The sequence below is a fragment of the Sycon ciliatum genome, chromosome 9 (genome assembly GCF_964019385.1).
Source record: "Sycon ciliatum chromosome 9, ocSycCili1.1, whole genome shotgun sequence".
In the NCBI taxonomy this organism is placed as follows: domain Eukaryota; kingdom Metazoa; phylum Porifera; class Calcarea; order Leucosolenida; family Sycettidae; genus Sycon; species Sycon ciliatum.
The window spans coordinates 5,595,088-5,613,697 of NC_088651.1; the positions used below are offsets into that span (position 1 = coordinate 5,595,088).

Sequence of the window (18,610 nt, forward strand, 5' to 3'; positions counted from 1 at the left end):
GATGCTCTTCTCTCTCTCTTTTGTCGTTTTGACTTGGTTAGTTGGGTTCCTACTTGTTGATGTTTGGGTTCTTTATAATAAACTACAACTGTATGCTTAGTTGACGATCTGCACCGCGCAAACGGAGCTTCTCTGCGTGCGTTTCTGTTGTATGGCGCACACCTGGTGACCGATTGCATCTTGGTGTGCAATCCACTCAGCGAATTATTTGTCGGCTGACATATACATGTAAATTTTTCGAAATATAAACGCAGTATAAAAATATCAAGTCCACAACCATCACAGTGAACAGTCGTGAACATTATCATTCAAGAAAAAAGGTTCTCCTGTAACGCCAACGCTCCCTCATCTCTACATTTCCACTCTGTATTTGCAGCGCCCATTGCCTTTCCTCAGTCTAAGGATGGGAAACAACAAAATCTACACGCTTGTGTTCGTTGTGGAGGATGGCAAAGTGCTTCTGGGTATGAAGAAGCGTGGATTCGGTGTGGGTCGCTGGAATGGATTCGGTGGCAAAGTGGAGCCACAGGAGACCATCATGGAAGGCGCAAAGAGGTAAGAAGCGCGTACTAGTAGTACACAGCACATTGCATGCGTGCATGCGTCAGCTTGCAGCACACGTTGCACTGACCTCGGAACAACAGACGGTTTTTTTTGTCCAGCACTAGCACATGCAGCAAGGTGACATAAGGTTATTATTGTTTACATGCAGCACACTTCCCCTTGGATAACATACACCTATCAGGCGCGTGCGCCGGTGCCCTTCAAGGAGGGGGGGGTTCCGGGGGCTCCCGGGGGGGGGGGGGGGGGGGAGTTTTCAAAACATGAAGCAAAATCCTGCATTTTGAGCGAAAAAAGGGGGGGTTCCGGGCACCCAAGAACCCATACGGGGCACGCGCCTGCCTATCATAACTGGGAGCTGGAATCTGGCCGTAGCACTCAGCCTGGCCATGTCCAGACCCTATCTCGAAAAAAGCTGACCCACCCTATTCGTGCAAGACGGATTTTTCGTCAATAATGTTCATTTCCGATCAAAAATTCTCGGCTGTAGAGACCAAGCTTTCCGCATCCGTAGGAACGCTACCACCATAAAGTATCAGGCGCGTGCGCCGGTGACCTTCAAGGGGGGGTTCCGGGCGTCCCCCGGGAAATTTTTCAAAAAATGAAGCAAAATCCTGCATTTTGAGCGGAAAAAAGGGGGGGTTCCGGGCACCAAGAGTACATAACCCCCCAGAGTGTGCAACTCCACTATGGGTGCTGTCCCGACAGAATTTCAAGTTGACGTCATTTTGATGATGCAATGCGCACTGTACACGGATTACCAGACGAATCCGGAACCTGTGGTTGACCGAAGCAGATCGATCCTGTACAAATTATTGCAAAGAAAAACGTGTGATGCGTTGACACCCGTACACATGTTGTAAATCACTGGTGCAAGGAGCATTGCGTCATAAATAATGACGTCAACTTGAAATTCTGTCGGGACAGCAGGGTATGTGGGAGTTGCACACTCTGGGGGGTTATGTACTCTTGCCGGGCACCCAGGAACCCATACGGGGCACTCGCCTGAGTATCGCATTAAAATTTGGCCGGACCAGTTGAAATCCCAATGATGGGAGTAAAACGCAGCGATTTAAGTGTGCATACTCGTATCCTTGGGATTCACGTATCGCACAGACGATGTTCTGCCCAGAGTTCATGCAAAGAAACTCCAGGGGCTGCTGGGCGGTATCTACCGTGCGCCCTTTCGGTGAGTGTCAGTGGAAATATTACTACTCTTTTGTCACTCTTTGTAGAAATTTAATAGTGATGTCACATGCCATGTCTATGGCCTTTCCCATCATAATGTATGTGATTCGGATTTACGGGTAGTGCCCGGTCCCAGACCACCCGGATAAACAAAGTATGAGTGTACTTCTGTACTGTGTCCATCGTCTCTGTGTTTTGTGACAGGGAGCTCGAGGAGGAATCCCTTGTCAAGGCCGAGCAGATCGAGGCTGTTGGCGTGATCCTGTTCGAGTTTGTCGGCGAGCCAGTTATCATGGAAGTGCACGTGTTCCGCGTCGACTCCTACACGAGTCAGCCAGAAGAAACAGAAGGTGAGGGCACAATTCTGATGAGTTCCATTTGGGTGTAGTGGCAACGACGAAAATCTCTTCAATTCCTGGAGTTCATACACACAGCCGCGATGCCATGATGTTGAATGGAACTGTTACTTGTGCGGGGGTGCTCGAGACATACAGGAGACGGATAAGTGCCCATGGGGTAGTGGCATTTTCCCATCCCGAAAATGTCCCGTACGTGTACAGGATCAAGGGCCCTACCCTCATCTGGTGCAAGGGGGGTGGGGGGCAGCGGCCCGTCGTACTAACGGTGGCCCAGAAGAACGGAAAACGTTTCTTTTCCGGATTTCGAGACCCTATAAGTACAACAAAGTGATAATTACTGACAAACGTTCGCTTTTGAAGAACCAGTATTTATCACCCTATCGGATAAATCACTGTGTATTCGCTGGATTCAAGATAGTGTATTCACTGGGTATAACATGTGGATAAGAAGGACTCATGTTATTGCGAACAAGATACCAGAGAACAGATTGGTAGTCGTTCTTAATATGTTAGAGAGGTTCTGCACAACGATAATTCGAACTTTCGCGACAGGCCTTTCGAAAATGTGTACGAATTTTCGCACGAACTTTGTGTTCTGCACATTTTCGTAGTTGGCATGCGCCAAGTGCACGTACGCCATGATCCGATCTCACGAAACTTCCTGCGAAAGTTCATTTCGCGTTCCCTGCAAGTTTCACGTCCAAAGTTGCGAAAGTTCGTGCTACGTTCCTCACTTCGTGACGTAGAGCGAAAGTTTGTACACATTTTCGTTTTGCAGAACCTCTCTGTTGACTGCATGCCAGTTTTCCATTTCAGCTGACCAGCTTGACCTACTTGACCAATGGATGACTTCTTGGCATTCATGTGGAATGTGCAGGTAGCGTGGCCGAGTGGTCTAAGGCGCTGGATTAAGGCTCCAGTCTCTCCGGAGGCGTGGGTTCGAATCCCACCGCTGCCAGTGTTGTTTTTTTCATTTTTGCACAAAGAGTTCACAATAGCTTACAAGAACCGGTCGAAAGTGTTCACACATCAGCAATGTTTCCATAGTGTAGCGGTTATCACGTTCGCCTAACACGCGAAAGGTCCCCGGTTCGATCCCGGGTGGAAACAGCCAGATTTTTTGCCAGATTTTGTTGGCCAAGCCTGTTCCCCTCACATGCATTGGACCAGTGTCAAAAAGAGTAGAGATAAATAAGGTTGTGCTTACATGAGAAATTTCAACCCGTGTCGAGTTCACCCCGGGTTGAAAGTCTGTACGATAGACAATTGTGGATTATACAAGAAACCATAGGTTTTGATGTATAATCCTAATTGCATAAGGAGGTGAAGCGAAATGTAACACTGTAGTGGCCCCTTCGTTTTCTCTGCAAACCCGCTAGAAATACCAGAATTTTTAACGCCAAACACCATAGCAACCACTGCCCTGGATAACCCCTGTGCCACTGCCTGCCTCCATTGGCCTTGTTTGAACTGCTCTGTAAATCCTGAGCACGCCCCAGTGGGGATGGGCCGGGAGGGACTACAGTGTTACATTTCGCTTCACCTCCTTATGCAATTAGGATTATACATCAAAACCTATGGTTTCTTGTATAATCCACAATTGCACTGCAGAGGCTCCGCTTCATGTAACACTGTAGCTATTTGTCGCAGTAAAAAACCGCCCACAAGCAACGTGAAGCGAAATGGTGACGAACATTACATCACCGCAGGCCAAGACCAGTGGAAAACAGGAATAAGTACCTGGCTAGAAAAACCACTATACATGTAGTGTCCAAGGTCAGAATACCATCCGAAATAGACCGAATGGGAGTACAGGCAAGAGAAGCCAAAAGAGAGGAAAAATGGGTTGACAACCCATCATGTCGTCATGCACTAGAACAAGACTAGATAAGAGTCCAGAATTACATGTACAACGTGAGTACTTGCGAGTTAGTATTTGCAAATCCAACTCATAGTCCAGGAACCGGACATAGCTAAGTCCGTCGAAGAACCGTGGCCGTGAACTGATCTGCCGCTGTCCGTGCAGGGCTCGCGTCCACTGGCAACAGATAGAAACGCCGAAAGGTAGATGCTGATGACCAATCGGCTTGGTGCAAGATATCCGCTAAGGATACCCCACCGGCATGCGCGACCGATGTAGCAGCCCCACGCAACGAATGGGCTGAGAATATCGCTGTGTCCACTCCGGCCGCAGTCATACCATCCTTTATCCACCTGGCTATAGAGGACGATGTCACCGGCTTGAAAGGCTGCCGCAGGCTGAGGAAAATCTGCGGATGAGCAGTCTGACGGTGAGGAGCTGTGCGCCTGACATACTCCTGGAAGCAGCTTGATACGCACAAGTGTGGCGTGCTGTCGAAGACAGGCCACACCACGGTGGGAAGGGACGCATCCCCTCGGCAACCAGGCCGACGCTGCTTAGGCATGGAGGCATACGTCACACGGAGAGACCCATCACCCTCAGTAACATGGGAATGGAAATCCAAACGATGCAAATCAGAAGAGCGCTTGGCGCCAGTCAGCGCCATGAGCAGAGCCAGCTTTATTGAAAGCAGGCGTAGAGAGAGGGTAGAATTGTCACCCAGACCACCCATCCAACCCAAGACATCGGAAACTTTCCAAGTATGGGAATACCGGGGTTGTGGAGGACGCTGTTGGAAGACGCCACGCATAAGCCGAACCACCAGGGGATGTTGGCCAACTGGCGCACCATCTAAGCCTGGCAAAGTGGAGGACAGGGCAGAACGATACACATTCAACGTGCGGTAACTTCGGCCCACGGCAAACATATCAGTTAGAAACTGCAATACTTGTGACACAGGCGGCTGAAAGGAATCAATCCGCCGTTCAGAACACCAACTGTGCCAAGCTGTCCATGCTGACGAATAGGCCGAGTTGGTGGAGTCCCGCCATGATCCCAGGATGAGGGCAATAGTGCCTGATGAAAGGCCTGCCGCCGCATAGGATCGGGAGAGATGAGCCAGCCGGCTAGTTGGAGATGACCGCCCAGCACCATGGGATGAGGTTGATCCAGCGGTGAGGTGAGGAGCGCTGGATGGCCCGGTAATAGAACTGGACATGCTACCAGAAGATGGAGCAGGAGCGGATACCATGGCTGCGCATCCCACACTGGTGCCACCAGCAACACTCTGCACCCCGGGGACTGGCGCACTTTGTGCAGAACCCTCGGCAAGAGAGCAAAGGGTGGAAACGCATACAGGCATTGATCGGCCCATGATATGGCAAGAGCATCCACATCCAGTGCTCCGGGTTGAGGCCCCCAGGACACAAAGCTGTCCAACTGGGCATTGGTCCGTGACGCAAACAGGTCGATCGCCGGCTGCACCTGGAAGTGTTGGCAAAGGCCCCGGAACACTACTGGATCGAGCATCCAGTCGCTCGAATCGATCCCCTGACGGGACGGGGCATCGGCCGGGTTCTCCGCCGACGGTATGTACTCGGCTTGAACTGTGATGCCACGTTCCAGACACCACTCCCACACCTGGCAGGCCAGCTGGGACAAGTGCGGGGCATGTGTGCCGCCCATCTTGTTGAGGTAAGCCTGGCAAGTGGTATTGTCCACAAACAGGCGAACATGAAGCGGACGGTCCAACGCCACCCGGTGGAAGGCCTGAAGTGCCAGAAACGCCGCTGTCAACTCGAGGGCATTGATGTGCATGGAACGCTCTGCCCGAGTCCACCGGCCGCCCACCTGTTGATCCCTGCACACTGCTCCCCAGCCATCGAGGGACGCATCCGAGAACACCACCAGATTGCAGGGTGGGCGAACCAATGACTTCCCGTTGCAGTCGGACAGTCGCTCTTTCCACCACTGTAAATCCAGCCTGGCGTCGGGTGTCCACTGGACGGTCGCCTCGTAAGACTGGGACTCGCGAAGAGCTAGGATCTTGAGCTCCTGCAGATGCCGGTAACGGAGCGGCGCTGTTAGCAGACCCGGAGAAAGGGATGTCAAGCGCCCCAACAGACAGGCTAACGTGCGAACAGTCACCCGTGGCTGCAGCAGAAGCTTGGTGCACTCCTGGCGAAGCTTCCGGATCTTCTCCGGAGGCACCCGCATCTCCATGGCACGAGAGTCCACTTCGAAGCCCAAGAATGAGATGTTCTGGGCAGGAGTCAACACCGACTTCTTGAAGTTGATGAGAAATCCCAGTTGATGTAACAACTGAATTGCCCGGCGCAAGTGCTCCAGTGCTTCCGCCGCCGACGATGCCATAATCAGCAGGTCGTCCAGATAGATAATCAGGCGCACACCTTGGCTGCGCAGAATCGCCATCGGAACCTTCATGAGCTTGGTGAACACCCTTGGCGCGCTGCTCAGGCCGAAAGGCAAGCACTGAAATTGGAACAGCTGACCTGACCACCGAAATCGGAGCAGTCTCCTGAAATCGTGGTGGATTGGCACCACGAAGTAAGCATCCTTCAGGTCCAATTTCACCAGCCAGTCGTCGGGCTGAAGGAGATCGGGCAGCAGCTTCAATCCTTCCATCTTGAAGTGCTCGTAGCGCACGAACCCGTTCAGCGCTTTCAAATTCACCACGGGACGTTCCTTGCCGGAATCCTTCTTTGGAATGGTGAAAATCTGGCTGACGAATTGATGAGGACACTCCTGCACTCGAGTGACGGCCCCTTTCAGCATCAATTCGTCCACTTCGAGCCGCACAGCGAGCGCTCTGTCCTCCTCCAGAGATAATTCCCTGGGCTCCGTGCTTTGTGCGGGATCGGCCACGAGATCCAGCTTCAGGCCCCGCACCGCATCCAAGACCCACGGGTCGGACGTGATTGCCGACCAGGCTTGCACAAAATGCCTCAAACGCCCAGCGACCGGAATTTGGGGGAGCGGGGGCACGAGCGGAGCGCGCGCCAGCTCGTTGTGGGGTGGACTTGGATGGCCGCGAAGATGTACGTTGAGCTGGGAACGCGAACCATCCACCGGCAGGGTCATCAATGACCCTGACCGCGCCCCCGAAAGGGCCGATTGCCTCCACGCCCGTTTTTTGAACTGGCAGTGGCGGAAAAATGACCCTCTCGCCTATGGTTGTCATGGCGGGGAAATGAGCGGTGGCCCCCACGACGCCCACCAGCACTTGCTGGGTAATAATTATGGCCTCTGAAGTTGGAAGGCCGACTATCCTTGTATGCCGGCTTCGGCTTGGACGAGCCAGACGAGCGGCGAAAAGCGTCAATTTCTTGAGTCCGCTTCTTGTATTGTCTGGTAAAATCCTCGCCGAACAACAAGTTCCCAGACGGGGCCATTTCCCGGAGGAGGCTGGACGGGCACTTGTTGGGGAGCTGCCCCGTCAGTCTTTGCCGCCGCATGACCGAGATGCTATTAGCGGCATCACCCACCAAAGACACTGCGACCTGCAGGAGCTGCGTGATCTCCTTGGTTGGTCGCCCAGCATCCACTGCGGCCCAAGCCGCCGAAACGGGCGCAAACGCGGCACATACCCTAGTTTGCACTGCCGCCATGGCTTTATCGGTCTTCCGGCCAAAGCCCAGCGACGGGAGGTCGCGGACAAAATTATCCAGGCGAGGACACTGAGCCTCCTCCACCTCCGGAAATGGGCAGAGTTTTTTCAATTCTGCCTTCTGCTTGGAGGTGAGAGACCGCCGGGCGTTAGCCCGGAGGAATGCCGCAATATGCGCTGGTGGGTGCCAAGAGTCCTTTGCCCCTAAGCGCGACGGGTCAAATACCTCGTCTCCATGGTCACGGTCAGGTGAGGAGTCCGTCCCACTAGAGGAGAAATCCTCGTACGAGGAGCATGACCGACTACTAGATCCGGAGTCCGTGGATGAGGACCGGGAGCGTCGACGACGAGGAGAGATGGAAACTCTCCGCCTAGCTCCCCCGGCCAAGGCCCGGGAGTGGACGACATCGCCGGGTCCCGACCCGGACTCACTCGACGAACGACGACGTCGTCGTTGAGATCGATCCCCAGTCCCGGTTCCATGCCCTCGTACAGAGGGAGCCCTATTATGGGGTTCCGGTGAAGCCGTGGGGGATCGGTCACGATACCCCAAGCTCTGCGAGCGGGGCCTTATGCGGAAGTCCCGTTGAGGGCGCATGCGCGGACTGCCTGCTCGCGGCCTGGCCTTTTCCAGTCCCCGACGGTGTTTTTGATGGGAAAATGGCGATCGAGAACGGGAACGACCGTGGCCGAACTCATTGTCGGAAACAAGGACGTTCAAACCTGGGGATTTGTCCCTAGCAAACCGTGCATGGCCACTGTAACCTACAGATTCGTCATCTGAGGCCCGGGGGCTCTCAGTGGCAACCCTGTGTGACTCAAGCCCTGAGGGTCTCGGAGGTGGTGTCTGCTGTGTGCCAATTTGTGAGCCGCCGGCAGTGGCGGAAGGACCTGTTTGTATACCGCCGGAGTGAGCGGGTGGACCATTTTGTATGCCGCTGGCAGAGGCGGATGGACCATTTTGTATTCCGCTGGTAGGGGCGGAGGGACCGACTTGTATTCCGCTGGTTGGGGCGGAGGGACCATTTTGTATCCCGCCGGTGGGGGCGGATGCAGCTTGTAAAGCCAAACGCACCTCAGGGTGAGCCAACAACGAAATAAAATCCGAAGGGTCCATCGTCGTGAAAGCTACGCTAAGGGAAACTGAATCACAAAAGGAAAAGACACGTCAAAGTCACCTACGAAGAGAGAGAAAAACTTGCAAACCACTCTTTACTTGCAGAGAAAACAAGGCCAATGGAGGCAGGCAGTGGCACAGGGGTTATCCAGGGCAGTGGTTGCTATGGTGTTTGGCGTTAAAAAATTCTGGTATTTCTAGCGGGTTTGCAGAGAAAACGAAGGGGCCACTACAGTGTTACATGAAGCGGAGCCTCTGCAGTGCAATTAGGTGAGCGATTACATGAAGACAGTTGACCCGGGTCAAATAATGATATGCCGCCAAAAGTCCACTTCTATAGTCCTGTATGATCACGTGAATCCGTTCGCGCGAAATTTGCATGTGCAGTGCTGTTCACATCTGTTCAAACCTGGCGCGAGATACGCACAGAAGTACGTTAGTACGATTTTCTTGACCCGGGTTGATTTCAACCCTCTGGGGCCGCTAGACGTGCGACCGGATTTCCATGTCCACGAAAGTTCCACCACCGTATATTACCCGTGCGAGGAGCATTGCATCGTAAAAGTGACGTTGACTTGAGAAATTCTGCCGGGACAGCACTGTATGCGGCATTTGCACACTCTTGAGGGTTATGTACTTTTGGTGTCGGGATGGTGTACAGTCAGACCTCGCTTTTCCGGTCCTCTTTTATGCGGATCCCTCGCCATCCGGAAGAAAATAGCTGGTTACAGATGCACAGCATACGTGATGCATCCAACATAACCGGTGTTCAGTGATCCGGTTCCCTCGCCTATCCGGATATTTTTGTGGGAAACTGATACAGTCAAACCTCGCTTAACCGCACACATCCGTTTTCCACAAAAGTATCCGGGTAGGCGAGGAAACCGGATAATCGAACACACATACTGTATGTATGCAGGGCATATGCTGTAAATCGGTAACCCACGATCTTCTTCCGGTTGGCGAGGGATACGGATAAAAGAGGACGGGATAAGCGAGGTCTGACTGTATATGCGATTGAGTGAGGTCTGACTGTGCTAGGGGAATCCCCGGTAGTGTACAACATTCACAATCGATTGTCGCCAGGTTGACTGTGTGTGTACTTTTAATTCTGGTACTGCCAGTTACCCCTGTACTCAGTACAGTTACCATGGTTACCCCTGTACTCAGTACAGTTACCATGGTTACCCCTGTACTCAGTACAGTTACCATGGTTACCCCTGTACTCAGTACAGTTACCATGGTTACCCCTGTACTCAGTACAGTCACCCCTGTACTCAGTACAGTCACCCCTGTACTCAGTACAGTTACCCCTGTACTCAGTACAGTTACCCCTGTACTCAGTACAGTTACCCCTGTACTCAGTACAGTTACCCCTGTACTCAGTACAGTTACCCCTGTACTCAGTACAGGCCAGTTACCCCTGTACTCAGTACAGTTACCCCTGTACTCAGTACAGTTACCCCTGTACTCAGTACAGTTACCCCTGTACTCAGTACGGGGTCAGAGTCAACTGAATTGGATTCCATGGTTCCTGGCAATGTCCAATGCGACGTTGAATGCAGCCCAGCGCAACCCATAGTGCTGTTCAATGTGACGTTGAATGCAGCCCAGCGCAACCCATAGTGCTGTTCAATGTGACGTTGAATGCAGCCCAGCACAACCCATAGTGCTGTTCAATGTGACGTTGAATGCAGCCCAGCGCAACCCATAGTGCTGTTCAATGTGACGTTGAATGCAGCCCAGCACAACCCATAGTGCTGTTCAATGTGACGTTGAATGCAGCCCAGCACAACCCATAGTGCTGTTCAATGTGACGTTGAATGCAGCCCAGCACAACCCATAGTGCTGTTCAATGTGACGTTGAATGCAGCCCAGCACAACCCATAGTGCTGTTCAATGTGACGTTGAATGCAGCCCAGCGCAACCCATAGTGCTGTTCAATGTGACGTTGAATGCAGCCCAGCGCAACCCATAGTGCTGTTCAATGTGACGTTGAATGCAGCCCAGCGCAACCCATAGTGCTGTTCAATGTGACGTTGAATGCAGCCCAGCGCAACCCATAGTGCTGTTCAATGTGACGTTGAATGCAGCCCAGCACAACCCATAGTGCTGTTCAATGTGACGTTGAATGCAGCCCAGCGCAACCCATAGTGCTGTTCAATGTGACGTTGAATGCAGCCCAGCGCAACCCATAGTGCTGTTCAATGTGATTTGTCATACATATACAGTAAAAGCTGGTTTAAGTGACCACCCCACGGTGCAAGCAAAAGCGGTCAGCCAGGTGGTCTTTAGAACCAGGTCACACAGTGTCTGTGTAGAACTGTCGGTGCATGGAAAAACGATCGTTTAGAGCAGGTGGTCGCTAAACCCTTCCATGTAATTGGGCTTGTAGCCCGTGTGTACTTGCGAATTCAAATAAGAAATATACATACGTACATACATACCCAGAGGTCGCTTACACCAGGTCTTACTGTACTGTAAACATACGAAATTTAGGCATTTCACGATTTCCCACATTTCGGCAGCGGTTGATTTTCGGCACGGGGTAACGTTAGCACATCACCAAAGCTGATGTGAATAATTTCATCGGCGATTTAATTTCGGCGTTTTGGGTCGGTGTCGAAATTTTACTTATTGACAGTGTGTGTGTGTGTCGAACGTGCCCAATGAATGATCCCTGCTACTTAAGTATTTCGACGGCGCACATGTAGCGTAGCCGAGTGGTCTAAGGCGCTGGGTTACGGCTCCATTCTTGTTTGTATTCAACGTGGACTAATAGAAATTAGTCCGGCCATCTTAGTCAATGCATGACCTGCTGGCAGCCTTGTTGTATGTGCAGGTAGCGTGGCCGAGTGGTCTAAGGCGCTGGATTAAGGCTCCAGTCTCTCCGGAGGCGTGGGTTCGAATCCCACCGCTGCCAGTGTTAGTTTTTTTGCTTTTTGTAACGGATCCCGCAAAGATGACAAATAACTGTCCAACAAGGTGTTCCGATGTCAGTTAAGTTTCCATAGTGTAGCGGTTATCACGTTCGCCTAACACGCGAAAGGTCCCCGGTTCGATCCCGGGTGGAAACAGCCATATTTTTTGGCAATTTTGATCCACAAGCCACAAACAGCTGATACCAAGAGCACACATAATGCCCCAATAGTATGCAACTCCTTTATCAGTGCTTTGCTGACAGAATTTTCCAGTTGATGTGACATTAGTTTTATGATGCGATACGCATTGTAGACGTATCATCAGCCATATCCTTAACCTGTGCTGGACAAACCTCTGTGTTTTCCTCCACAAACCGCCATCGTAGAGCAAGGAAACAGGTGTGATGCGTTGACACCCAGTACAAATGCTGTAAGTCACTCGTGCCAGGAGCATGACATCGTAAAGACAACGTCAACCTGATGTTCTGGCTGGACAGCGCTGTATGTGGGAGTTGCACACTCTTGCGTGGCTTCATGTACTCTTGCCCACACCCGGTACCCATAGCAAATCATGCTGAAGAATAGTTCTACTTGTACCCTGTTCGCCGACATAATTTTGAAGCTGTTGCGGAAAAACATTATCCTTACTTTTTGTTTATCGTTGTCACCAATTGCAAGGGATTGGCGCATAATGTATGCCCCTTTGACTGTGGTTGCCCACGAAATACCCTACTTATCAGGTAGTAGTAAAATACCAGTAGTAAAATACCAGTATTTTACTACTCCCTGCTTCATCTGGCACAGTTCCATGCCCAGTCCTATCTAGACTCGATCCGAAAAGGCACACGAAAATGATCTTCCCTCGGCTCACCGCAATCCAACAGTTCCAGATTATCTTTCAGCCGTATCAACAGAGTCTGAACACACACCGCTACAGTTATGCAGTCGTCCCTCTCTAATCCGGCACCTTCTGCAACGGCATTTTCTGCTGGATAAACAAGGGTGCTGGATTATCAAATCCTGCCCTCCAACCCGGCCCACCTGTTAACATACATGTTTGTGTTGTACGTCAAAACGTAGGGATTTTCTGTGTCAATCACAGTACTTTGTGGAATGCATGTTTTCAACATAATATCCTATGCACTGGCATAGAATATTCCCAACTGTATGTTACATGTGTTGTGTATGTTACAATGCTCCCTGACGGTATGCGATGTACAACTGCTGGATTAGAAAATCGAATTATGTACAGTTTGAGTGATTTGTTGCAGAAAATCGCTGCTGGAGGCGGAATTCAAGTGCCGGATTAAAGCGTAGAAAATGAACTGAAAAAATCCGTTTTGCCAGAAAGTGTGCTGGTTTGCAAGGGTGCTGGATAAACAAGTGCTGGATTAGAGAGGGACGACTGTATTAACGAAAGTGTATTTAGAGCACTCTGGCGCCAGAGCAACGAGTTATCTTAAAATGTCTAGGGCGCCACCTTTGCACCATGGCCGGTAGCTCGGCTTACTTTTAGAGCTCGTAGTTGTCCTGATGAGGCCTATATCAGTATATGGCCGAAACAGCTTGCTGTCTACAGCATTGGGTACTATTAATGAAAGTGTTCTGATTTCGACCTTCACTGCGCGTACAGAGCATGCTTTGTCACCTTTTCTCGAAAGACTGTGTTGTGCACATGCCCTATGCATGATCCCCTGGCATATACATGTAAAATGTGCAGGTAGCGTGGCCGAGTGGTCTAAGCCGCTGGATTAAGGCTCCAGTCTCTCCGGAGGCGTGGGTTCGAATCCCACCGCTGCCAGTGTTGTTTTTTTCATTTTTGCGCAAAGAGTTCACAATAGCTTACAAGAACCGGTCGAAAGTGTTCACACATCAGCAATGTTTCCATAGTGTAGCGGTTATCACGTTCGCCTAACACGCGAAAGGTCCCCGGTTCGATCCCGGGTGGAAACAGCCGATCTTTTTTTGCCATTGAAATGACTACGTATCGACCTTGATACGAGGCTTTGGCTGCGTTTGTTTTTGTCTTCTTGGTAGAGTAGAGTAGAGTAGAGTAGAGCGGATGTTGGAAAAAGAAAAGACGGTAGATGGTAGTTTACAATATATTTGAGTATTCTTCACTTCCTAAAAATTGCACATCAAGGGCATTAAAAATCACGTGATACAACCCTGATTGGACCGATTGGCAGTCTTTTTCTCGGGTATATTGGCTGGTGGGTCATTTGGGCTCTCTCTACTCGTGAACAAATATTCACCACGTACCAGTAGTCTGCACCATAATATCTACTGACTGCTGCTCTGAAACTGCTCTGATATAATTCCGAGTATGATTTTTTTTAAACCGAGCGAGTCCTCGAATTAAGAACTCAGATGGTGAGCCAAGGGAAAAATTGTAACATGGAAAAATGTGGGCACAAGTGATGCTAGATTGTGCACGTCTGACTGTTCAAAATCTGATTTGGTTGGTGGACTCGATCGCGTAACTTGTGCCCACATTTTTCCGAGCACTCAAATATTCGGTATAATTGCTTCACCCCTAGTTATACGTTTCGCGCCGGATTACTGTATAGCAGGAATTTATTTTCACACGATTTCGTACACGGCCTCTTTTGTACTAAAATTAATTCCGTACTAAAATTTGTTCCTGTGAAGTTATGTGCACTATACATGCGTACCGCATGCGAACACGTGCATTTAGCATGCAGCACTGTACGAAAATATAATCCGTACGAAAGGTCGAAATTTGACTTTGTCCGAAAATTTCCTGCTATACCGTACTTTTGCTATTTCACACCCACTGCGAATGCCGTGAAGGATTCCAGGTTGCAATGGATTCTCGGTTTACGCTCGCACAGTACTCAATGGATGATCCCCTGGCATATGTGTGAAACGTGCAGGTAGCGTGGCCGAGTGGTCTAAGGCGCTGGATTAAGGCTCCAGTCTCTCCGGAGGCGTGGGTTCGAATCCCACCGCTGCCAGTGGTTAAGTTTTTTTGTGTTTTTTTTGTAAACGGATCCTGCAAAGATGACAAAATAACTGTCCAACAAGGTATTCCTATGTCAGTCAAGTTTCCATAGTGTAGCGGTTATCACGTTCGCCTAACACGCGAAAGGTCCCCGGTTCGATCCCGGGTGGAAACAGCCATGTTTTTTTTGGCAATTTTGATCCACAAGCCACAAACAGCTGATACCAAGAGCACACAATAAGTATGCAACTCCTTTATCAGTGCTCTCCTGACAGAATTTTCCTGCTCACTTCATTAGTTTTATGATACAATGCGCATTGTATGCGTATCATCAGCCGTATCCTTGACCTGTGGTGGATAAACCTGCGATCGGTCGTGTACGAACTGCCATTGTAGTAGTAGCACCGGTAAATAGTACCCCTTTTTTGAGAAACGTTCAACCAACCGTGGTTGCCCATGCAATACCCTACATATGGCACAGCTCAGTGTGCTATGTGCAGTACAATGTAGATCAATCCCGTAAAGCACATAATCTTCCCTCTCACCGCAATCCAGCAGTTCTCTGGAACAATCGGTATCTTCACCACTAACGTAATGTCAACGAAAGTGTTCTAATTTCGACCTTCACTACGGTGCGTGCTTCGTAACATTGTCTTGAAAGATCGGGATTGTGCGTAATCAAACATGACTCAATGGATGACTCCTTGGCATTCATGTGGAATGTGCAGGTAGCGTGGCCGAGTGGTCTAAGGCGCTGGATTAAGGCTCCAGTCTCTCCGGAGGCGTGGGTTCGAATCCCACCGCTGCCAGTCATGCTTTTTCATTTTTGCGCAAAGAGTTCACAATAGGTTTAGTTCCCACGTAACGGAAACGCGTACGTGGGTGATACACGTAAAGTGAATGAAGGGCATCCACGTTGCAATGTTATGTTTAGGGCCGATTCCCACTACGGTACCGTGAGTGCCGTGCCGACGATTTGGGTAGGTCACGTGTACCCCACGGTACGAGCTTGAAGCTGAGAGTGATTTACACCTGCGCCCAATCATTCCGTGCATTCCGTCGGCAGGCCGGATCACCATTTTTATCAATTTCTGACTTTGGTCCTGAGGGAAAATAGCGGGGGAGATGACTGGACAAAGCTCAAGAATCAACCAATCGAAAAGCCAAAAGCCAAGAAAAAACTTCGTACCACAAATACAAAAGAAAGAAAAAACTTCCTTTCAGGGAGTAGTAAAATACCTACTACTCACTGCATTCGACCTCACGGAATACCACGGCATGCCATTTCCACCCCCCAGAGACCCTCGGCACCGGAATGTCCACGGCGCGGTACGGCAGGAGCCACGGAATGAACTCGCGCCAAAACTGCCCCTCACGTGAGCAAATCACCATGGGTACTCACGGCACGGCACTCACGGTACCGTAGTGGGAATCGGCCCTTAGTCACACGGAAGAAACAAAAGCATGAAGCGAAAGGCCCACCAAACCTGGCCAAAGACGAAGCTACCCGGGCCTAAGAAGCTCATCGAATATTTTGATTTCGTGCTTCGGAAATTTCTTCAGCTGAGCACCCTCACAGCTCGCAAAATGCGCTCCATTCTGATTTTCACCCACGTTCTGGCGGAACGTGGGTGAGCCTCCATACACGGTATGTCGTGAATCAGAAAACGTCTGTACTTGGGTCACTGAGTATCACGTGGTACACACACGTAAAGTACCCACGGATTACGTGGGACTAAACCTCCCTAATAGCTTGGAAGCACCGGTCGAAAGTGTCCACACATCAGCAATGTTTCCATAGTGTAGCGGTTATCACGTTCGCCTAACACGCGAAAGGTCCCCGGTTCGATCCCGGGTGGAAACAGCCCATTCTTTTTTTTTGCCAAAATAACTATGATTGTATCTTTGGCTGCGTTTGTTTTAGTCTTCTTAGCAGAGTAGAGTAGAGTAGAGTAGAGTAGAGTAGAGTAGAGCGGATGTTGGGAAAAGAAAAGACGGTAGATGTTTTACGATCGAGGATTTACCCATTTCGGTAGAACGTCGATTCTCACTGTACGATGTACGATATTATTTTATTTGATGGAAACCAGCTCTCATGGGCACACAAGTACAGAAGTACTGTACCTCTACCAACTTCTACCGATTTATGGCAGCCTCGAGCCTGGCACAGCACTACAATTCATTTTTTGGTAGCATTTTGCAAGCACATACCAATTTGCACCCGGAAATGTGTGCGACTGGAGTTAATTTCATTACTACATTAGTTCTTGCATATGTGTGAAATGTGCAGGTAGCGTGGCCGAGTGGTCTAAGGCGCTGGATTAAGGCTCCAGTCTCTCCGGAGGCGTGGGTTCGAATCCCACCGCTGCCAGTGTTAATTTTTTTCTTCTTTTTGTAACGTATCTCACAAGATCCTGCAAAGAATTGTCAAAGGTGTCATTTATATTATGTCAGTCATTTTTCCATAGTATAGCGGTTATCACGTTCGTTAACACGCGAAAGGTCCCCGGTTCGATCCCGGGTGGAAACAGCCATATTTTTGTCCTATTTTTGCCAATTTTGATTCCAAAACTTGTGTGTGCGTGTCTTTATGCCTATGTTGTGCTCATCAGAGATGCGACCTCAGTGGTTTCCGCTGGCTGAAGTCCCCTACGACGGCATGTGGCCGGATGACATCTTCTGGCTGCCCAGCGTTCTGGCGGAGCGTAAACACATCAACGGCTATTTCCTGTTTGAAGGCATGAACACGATACTGAAGCAGGACTTCACGCTGACATCGCCATCGGCTTCAGCCTGATACACTGTGCTATGTAGTATGTGGTATGATGGTCTTGCTCTGTGTGATCTGCTGCCACCCGTTACTCATTAGCCAGACATGGCAGCCACCGGTCCGCGGCATGGTCTCCATGATGTAACGAGTCGTGATCTAGCTGATGATATTACCGCGGGATGTCATACCACGGCGATGACTCATGATCAATCTGTAGTGATGTCATGGGTTTGATATCACGACGTGGACTGGACACGGTGCAGTATCATGAAGTGATGGCGATGCCACTGATGGTGATGCGTGCTTCGCATTCACCAACCTCACACGATAGGTTATCCGGACAGCCTGTGTGTGTGTGTGTGTGTGTGTGTGTGTGTGTGTGTGTGCAGCGAGCTGGAACTGCAGTTTGGTTCAGACCCATTGTGCAGTCAGTGTGCACACAGAATTTTCAGCTGCTGCCCAGAGCCTCGCTTGGCGTGTATTGTGTGTGTGTGCTTTATGATTCTGATGGTAAAGCTCCAATAGGAGGAACTCAGAAAGCAGTCCTTTCAGATATTCCTGTGTAAGGGTATTTCCTGTCATTCAGTTTACTGCTGTGCTTGTCATCAACTGCAGCCTAGAGTCTATCTTGTAACCTGATTGAGATCCCACTCCCATCACCTCTCTATTCCAGCATATTCATGCAGTTATGCAAGGCAGCATTCGAATGAAATTCACTAATAGGTTTTTCTTTTTCTTTTTTGAGGAGTTCCCTTGAGTCAACGGTCCTTGGTGAATCTTGAGAGCAATGTGGCTGCCCTGCTGGACCAGTACTGCATTAGTTTACTGGTTTTTCCTTGGCAATCCATCAGTGAGATCGGAGTGAGCTGCTATGATAGTGAAGTGCGGTGATGAAATGACTGTTTTCGCCGCTCTTGATCCTTGCTTGAGCTCGGATTTTGTTAGTTGCATGCCACATTGTTGATTACTGTCATTTTAAACTCGCATGGTGAGCCATAATCACAACTTACTCTGCAGGCTTAACGGTCTCAAGCATGAATACTACAGCCATCACGTACAACTGCATGTACATGCTTCCGTGTACCGTGTTCGGTCACACATGCGTAGGCTTGTTCGGCGGGTATGTGACAGTTTGCGGCGCTATAATATTAAATATTCGTGAAGTGATGTGTGATGGTCACGAAAATAGCGAAATTGACAGTACCGTCACCACCGTGTTTCCCCGATTATAAGTCGCAAC

At 50.1% G+C, this 18,610-nt stretch overlaps 1 protein-coding gene and 11 non-coding genes across 12 annotated transcripts; all 12 read left to right on the forward strand.

Moving 5' to 3' along the window:
• The first annotated feature begins 58 nt into the window (after window positions 1–58).
• LOC135824521 (oxidized purine nucleoside triphosphate hydrolase-like) lies at window positions 59–18,353 on the forward strand. The gene is made up of 3 exons (XM_065337258.1): window positions 59–555; window positions 1,954–2,099; window positions 17,213–18,353. Exons 1-3 carry the CDS (start codon window positions 404–406, stop codon window positions 17,395–17,397), a joined length of 483 nt encoding a protein of 160 aa, XP_065193330.1. The 5' UTR covers window positions 59–403; the 3' UTR covers window positions 17,398–18,353.
• Trnal-aag (transfer RNA leucine (anticodon AAG)) lies at window positions 2,985–3,066 on the forward strand. Its single transcript has one exon. It is a non-coding gene; the product is annotated as a tRNA-Leu (tRNA).
• On the forward strand, window positions 3,146–3,218 carry Trnav-aac (transfer RNA valine (anticodon AAC)). The gene has a single exon. It is a non-coding gene; the product is annotated as a tRNA-Val (tRNA).
• Window positions 11,556–11,637, forward strand: Trnal-aag (transfer RNA leucine (anticodon AAG)). Its single transcript has one exon. It is a non-coding gene; the product is annotated as a tRNA-Leu (tRNA).
• Trnav-aac (transfer RNA valine (anticodon AAC)) lies at window positions 11,719–11,791 on the forward strand. Its single transcript has one exon. It is a non-coding gene; the product is annotated as a tRNA-Val (tRNA).
• Window positions 13,355–13,436, forward strand: Trnal-aag (transfer RNA leucine (anticodon AAG)). The gene has a single exon. It is a non-coding gene; the product is annotated as a tRNA-Leu (tRNA).
• Trnav-aac (transfer RNA valine (anticodon AAC)) lies at window positions 13,516–13,588 on the forward strand. The gene has a single exon. It is a non-coding gene; the product is annotated as a tRNA-Val (tRNA).
• Window positions 14,532–14,613, forward strand: Trnal-aag (transfer RNA leucine (anticodon AAG)). The gene has a single exon. It is a non-coding gene; the product is annotated as a tRNA-Leu (tRNA).
• Trnav-aac (transfer RNA valine (anticodon AAC)) lies at window positions 14,703–14,775 on the forward strand. Its single transcript has one exon. It is a non-coding gene; the product is annotated as a tRNA-Val (tRNA).
• Trnal-aag (transfer RNA leucine (anticodon AAG)) lies at window positions 15,328–15,409 on the forward strand. Its single transcript has one exon. It is a non-coding gene; the product is annotated as a tRNA-Leu (tRNA).
• On the forward strand, window positions 16,392–16,464 carry Trnav-aac (transfer RNA valine (anticodon AAC)). The gene has a single exon. It is a non-coding gene; the product is annotated as a tRNA-Val (tRNA).
• Window positions 16,890–16,971, forward strand: Trnal-aag (transfer RNA leucine (anticodon AAG)). The gene has a single exon. It is a non-coding gene; the product is annotated as a tRNA-Leu (tRNA).
• Window positions 18,354–18,610: the final 257 nt, after the last annotated feature.

Excerpts from the sequence above, each read along its gene's own strand:
- LOC135824521 (XM_065337258.1), top strand. The coding sequence starts at position 404 with ATGGGAAACAACAAAATCTACACGCTTGTGTTCGTTGTGGAGGATGGC. Across the intron at positions 556-1,953 it reads ATCATGGAAGGCGCAAAGAG|GGAGCTCGAGGAGGAATCCC; the intron begins GTAAGAAGCGCG and ends GTTTTGTGACAG. Across the intron at positions 2,100-17,212 it reads TCAGCCAGAAGAAACAGAAG|AGATGCGACCTCAGTGGTTT; the intron begins GTGAGGGCACAA and ends TGTGCTCATCAG.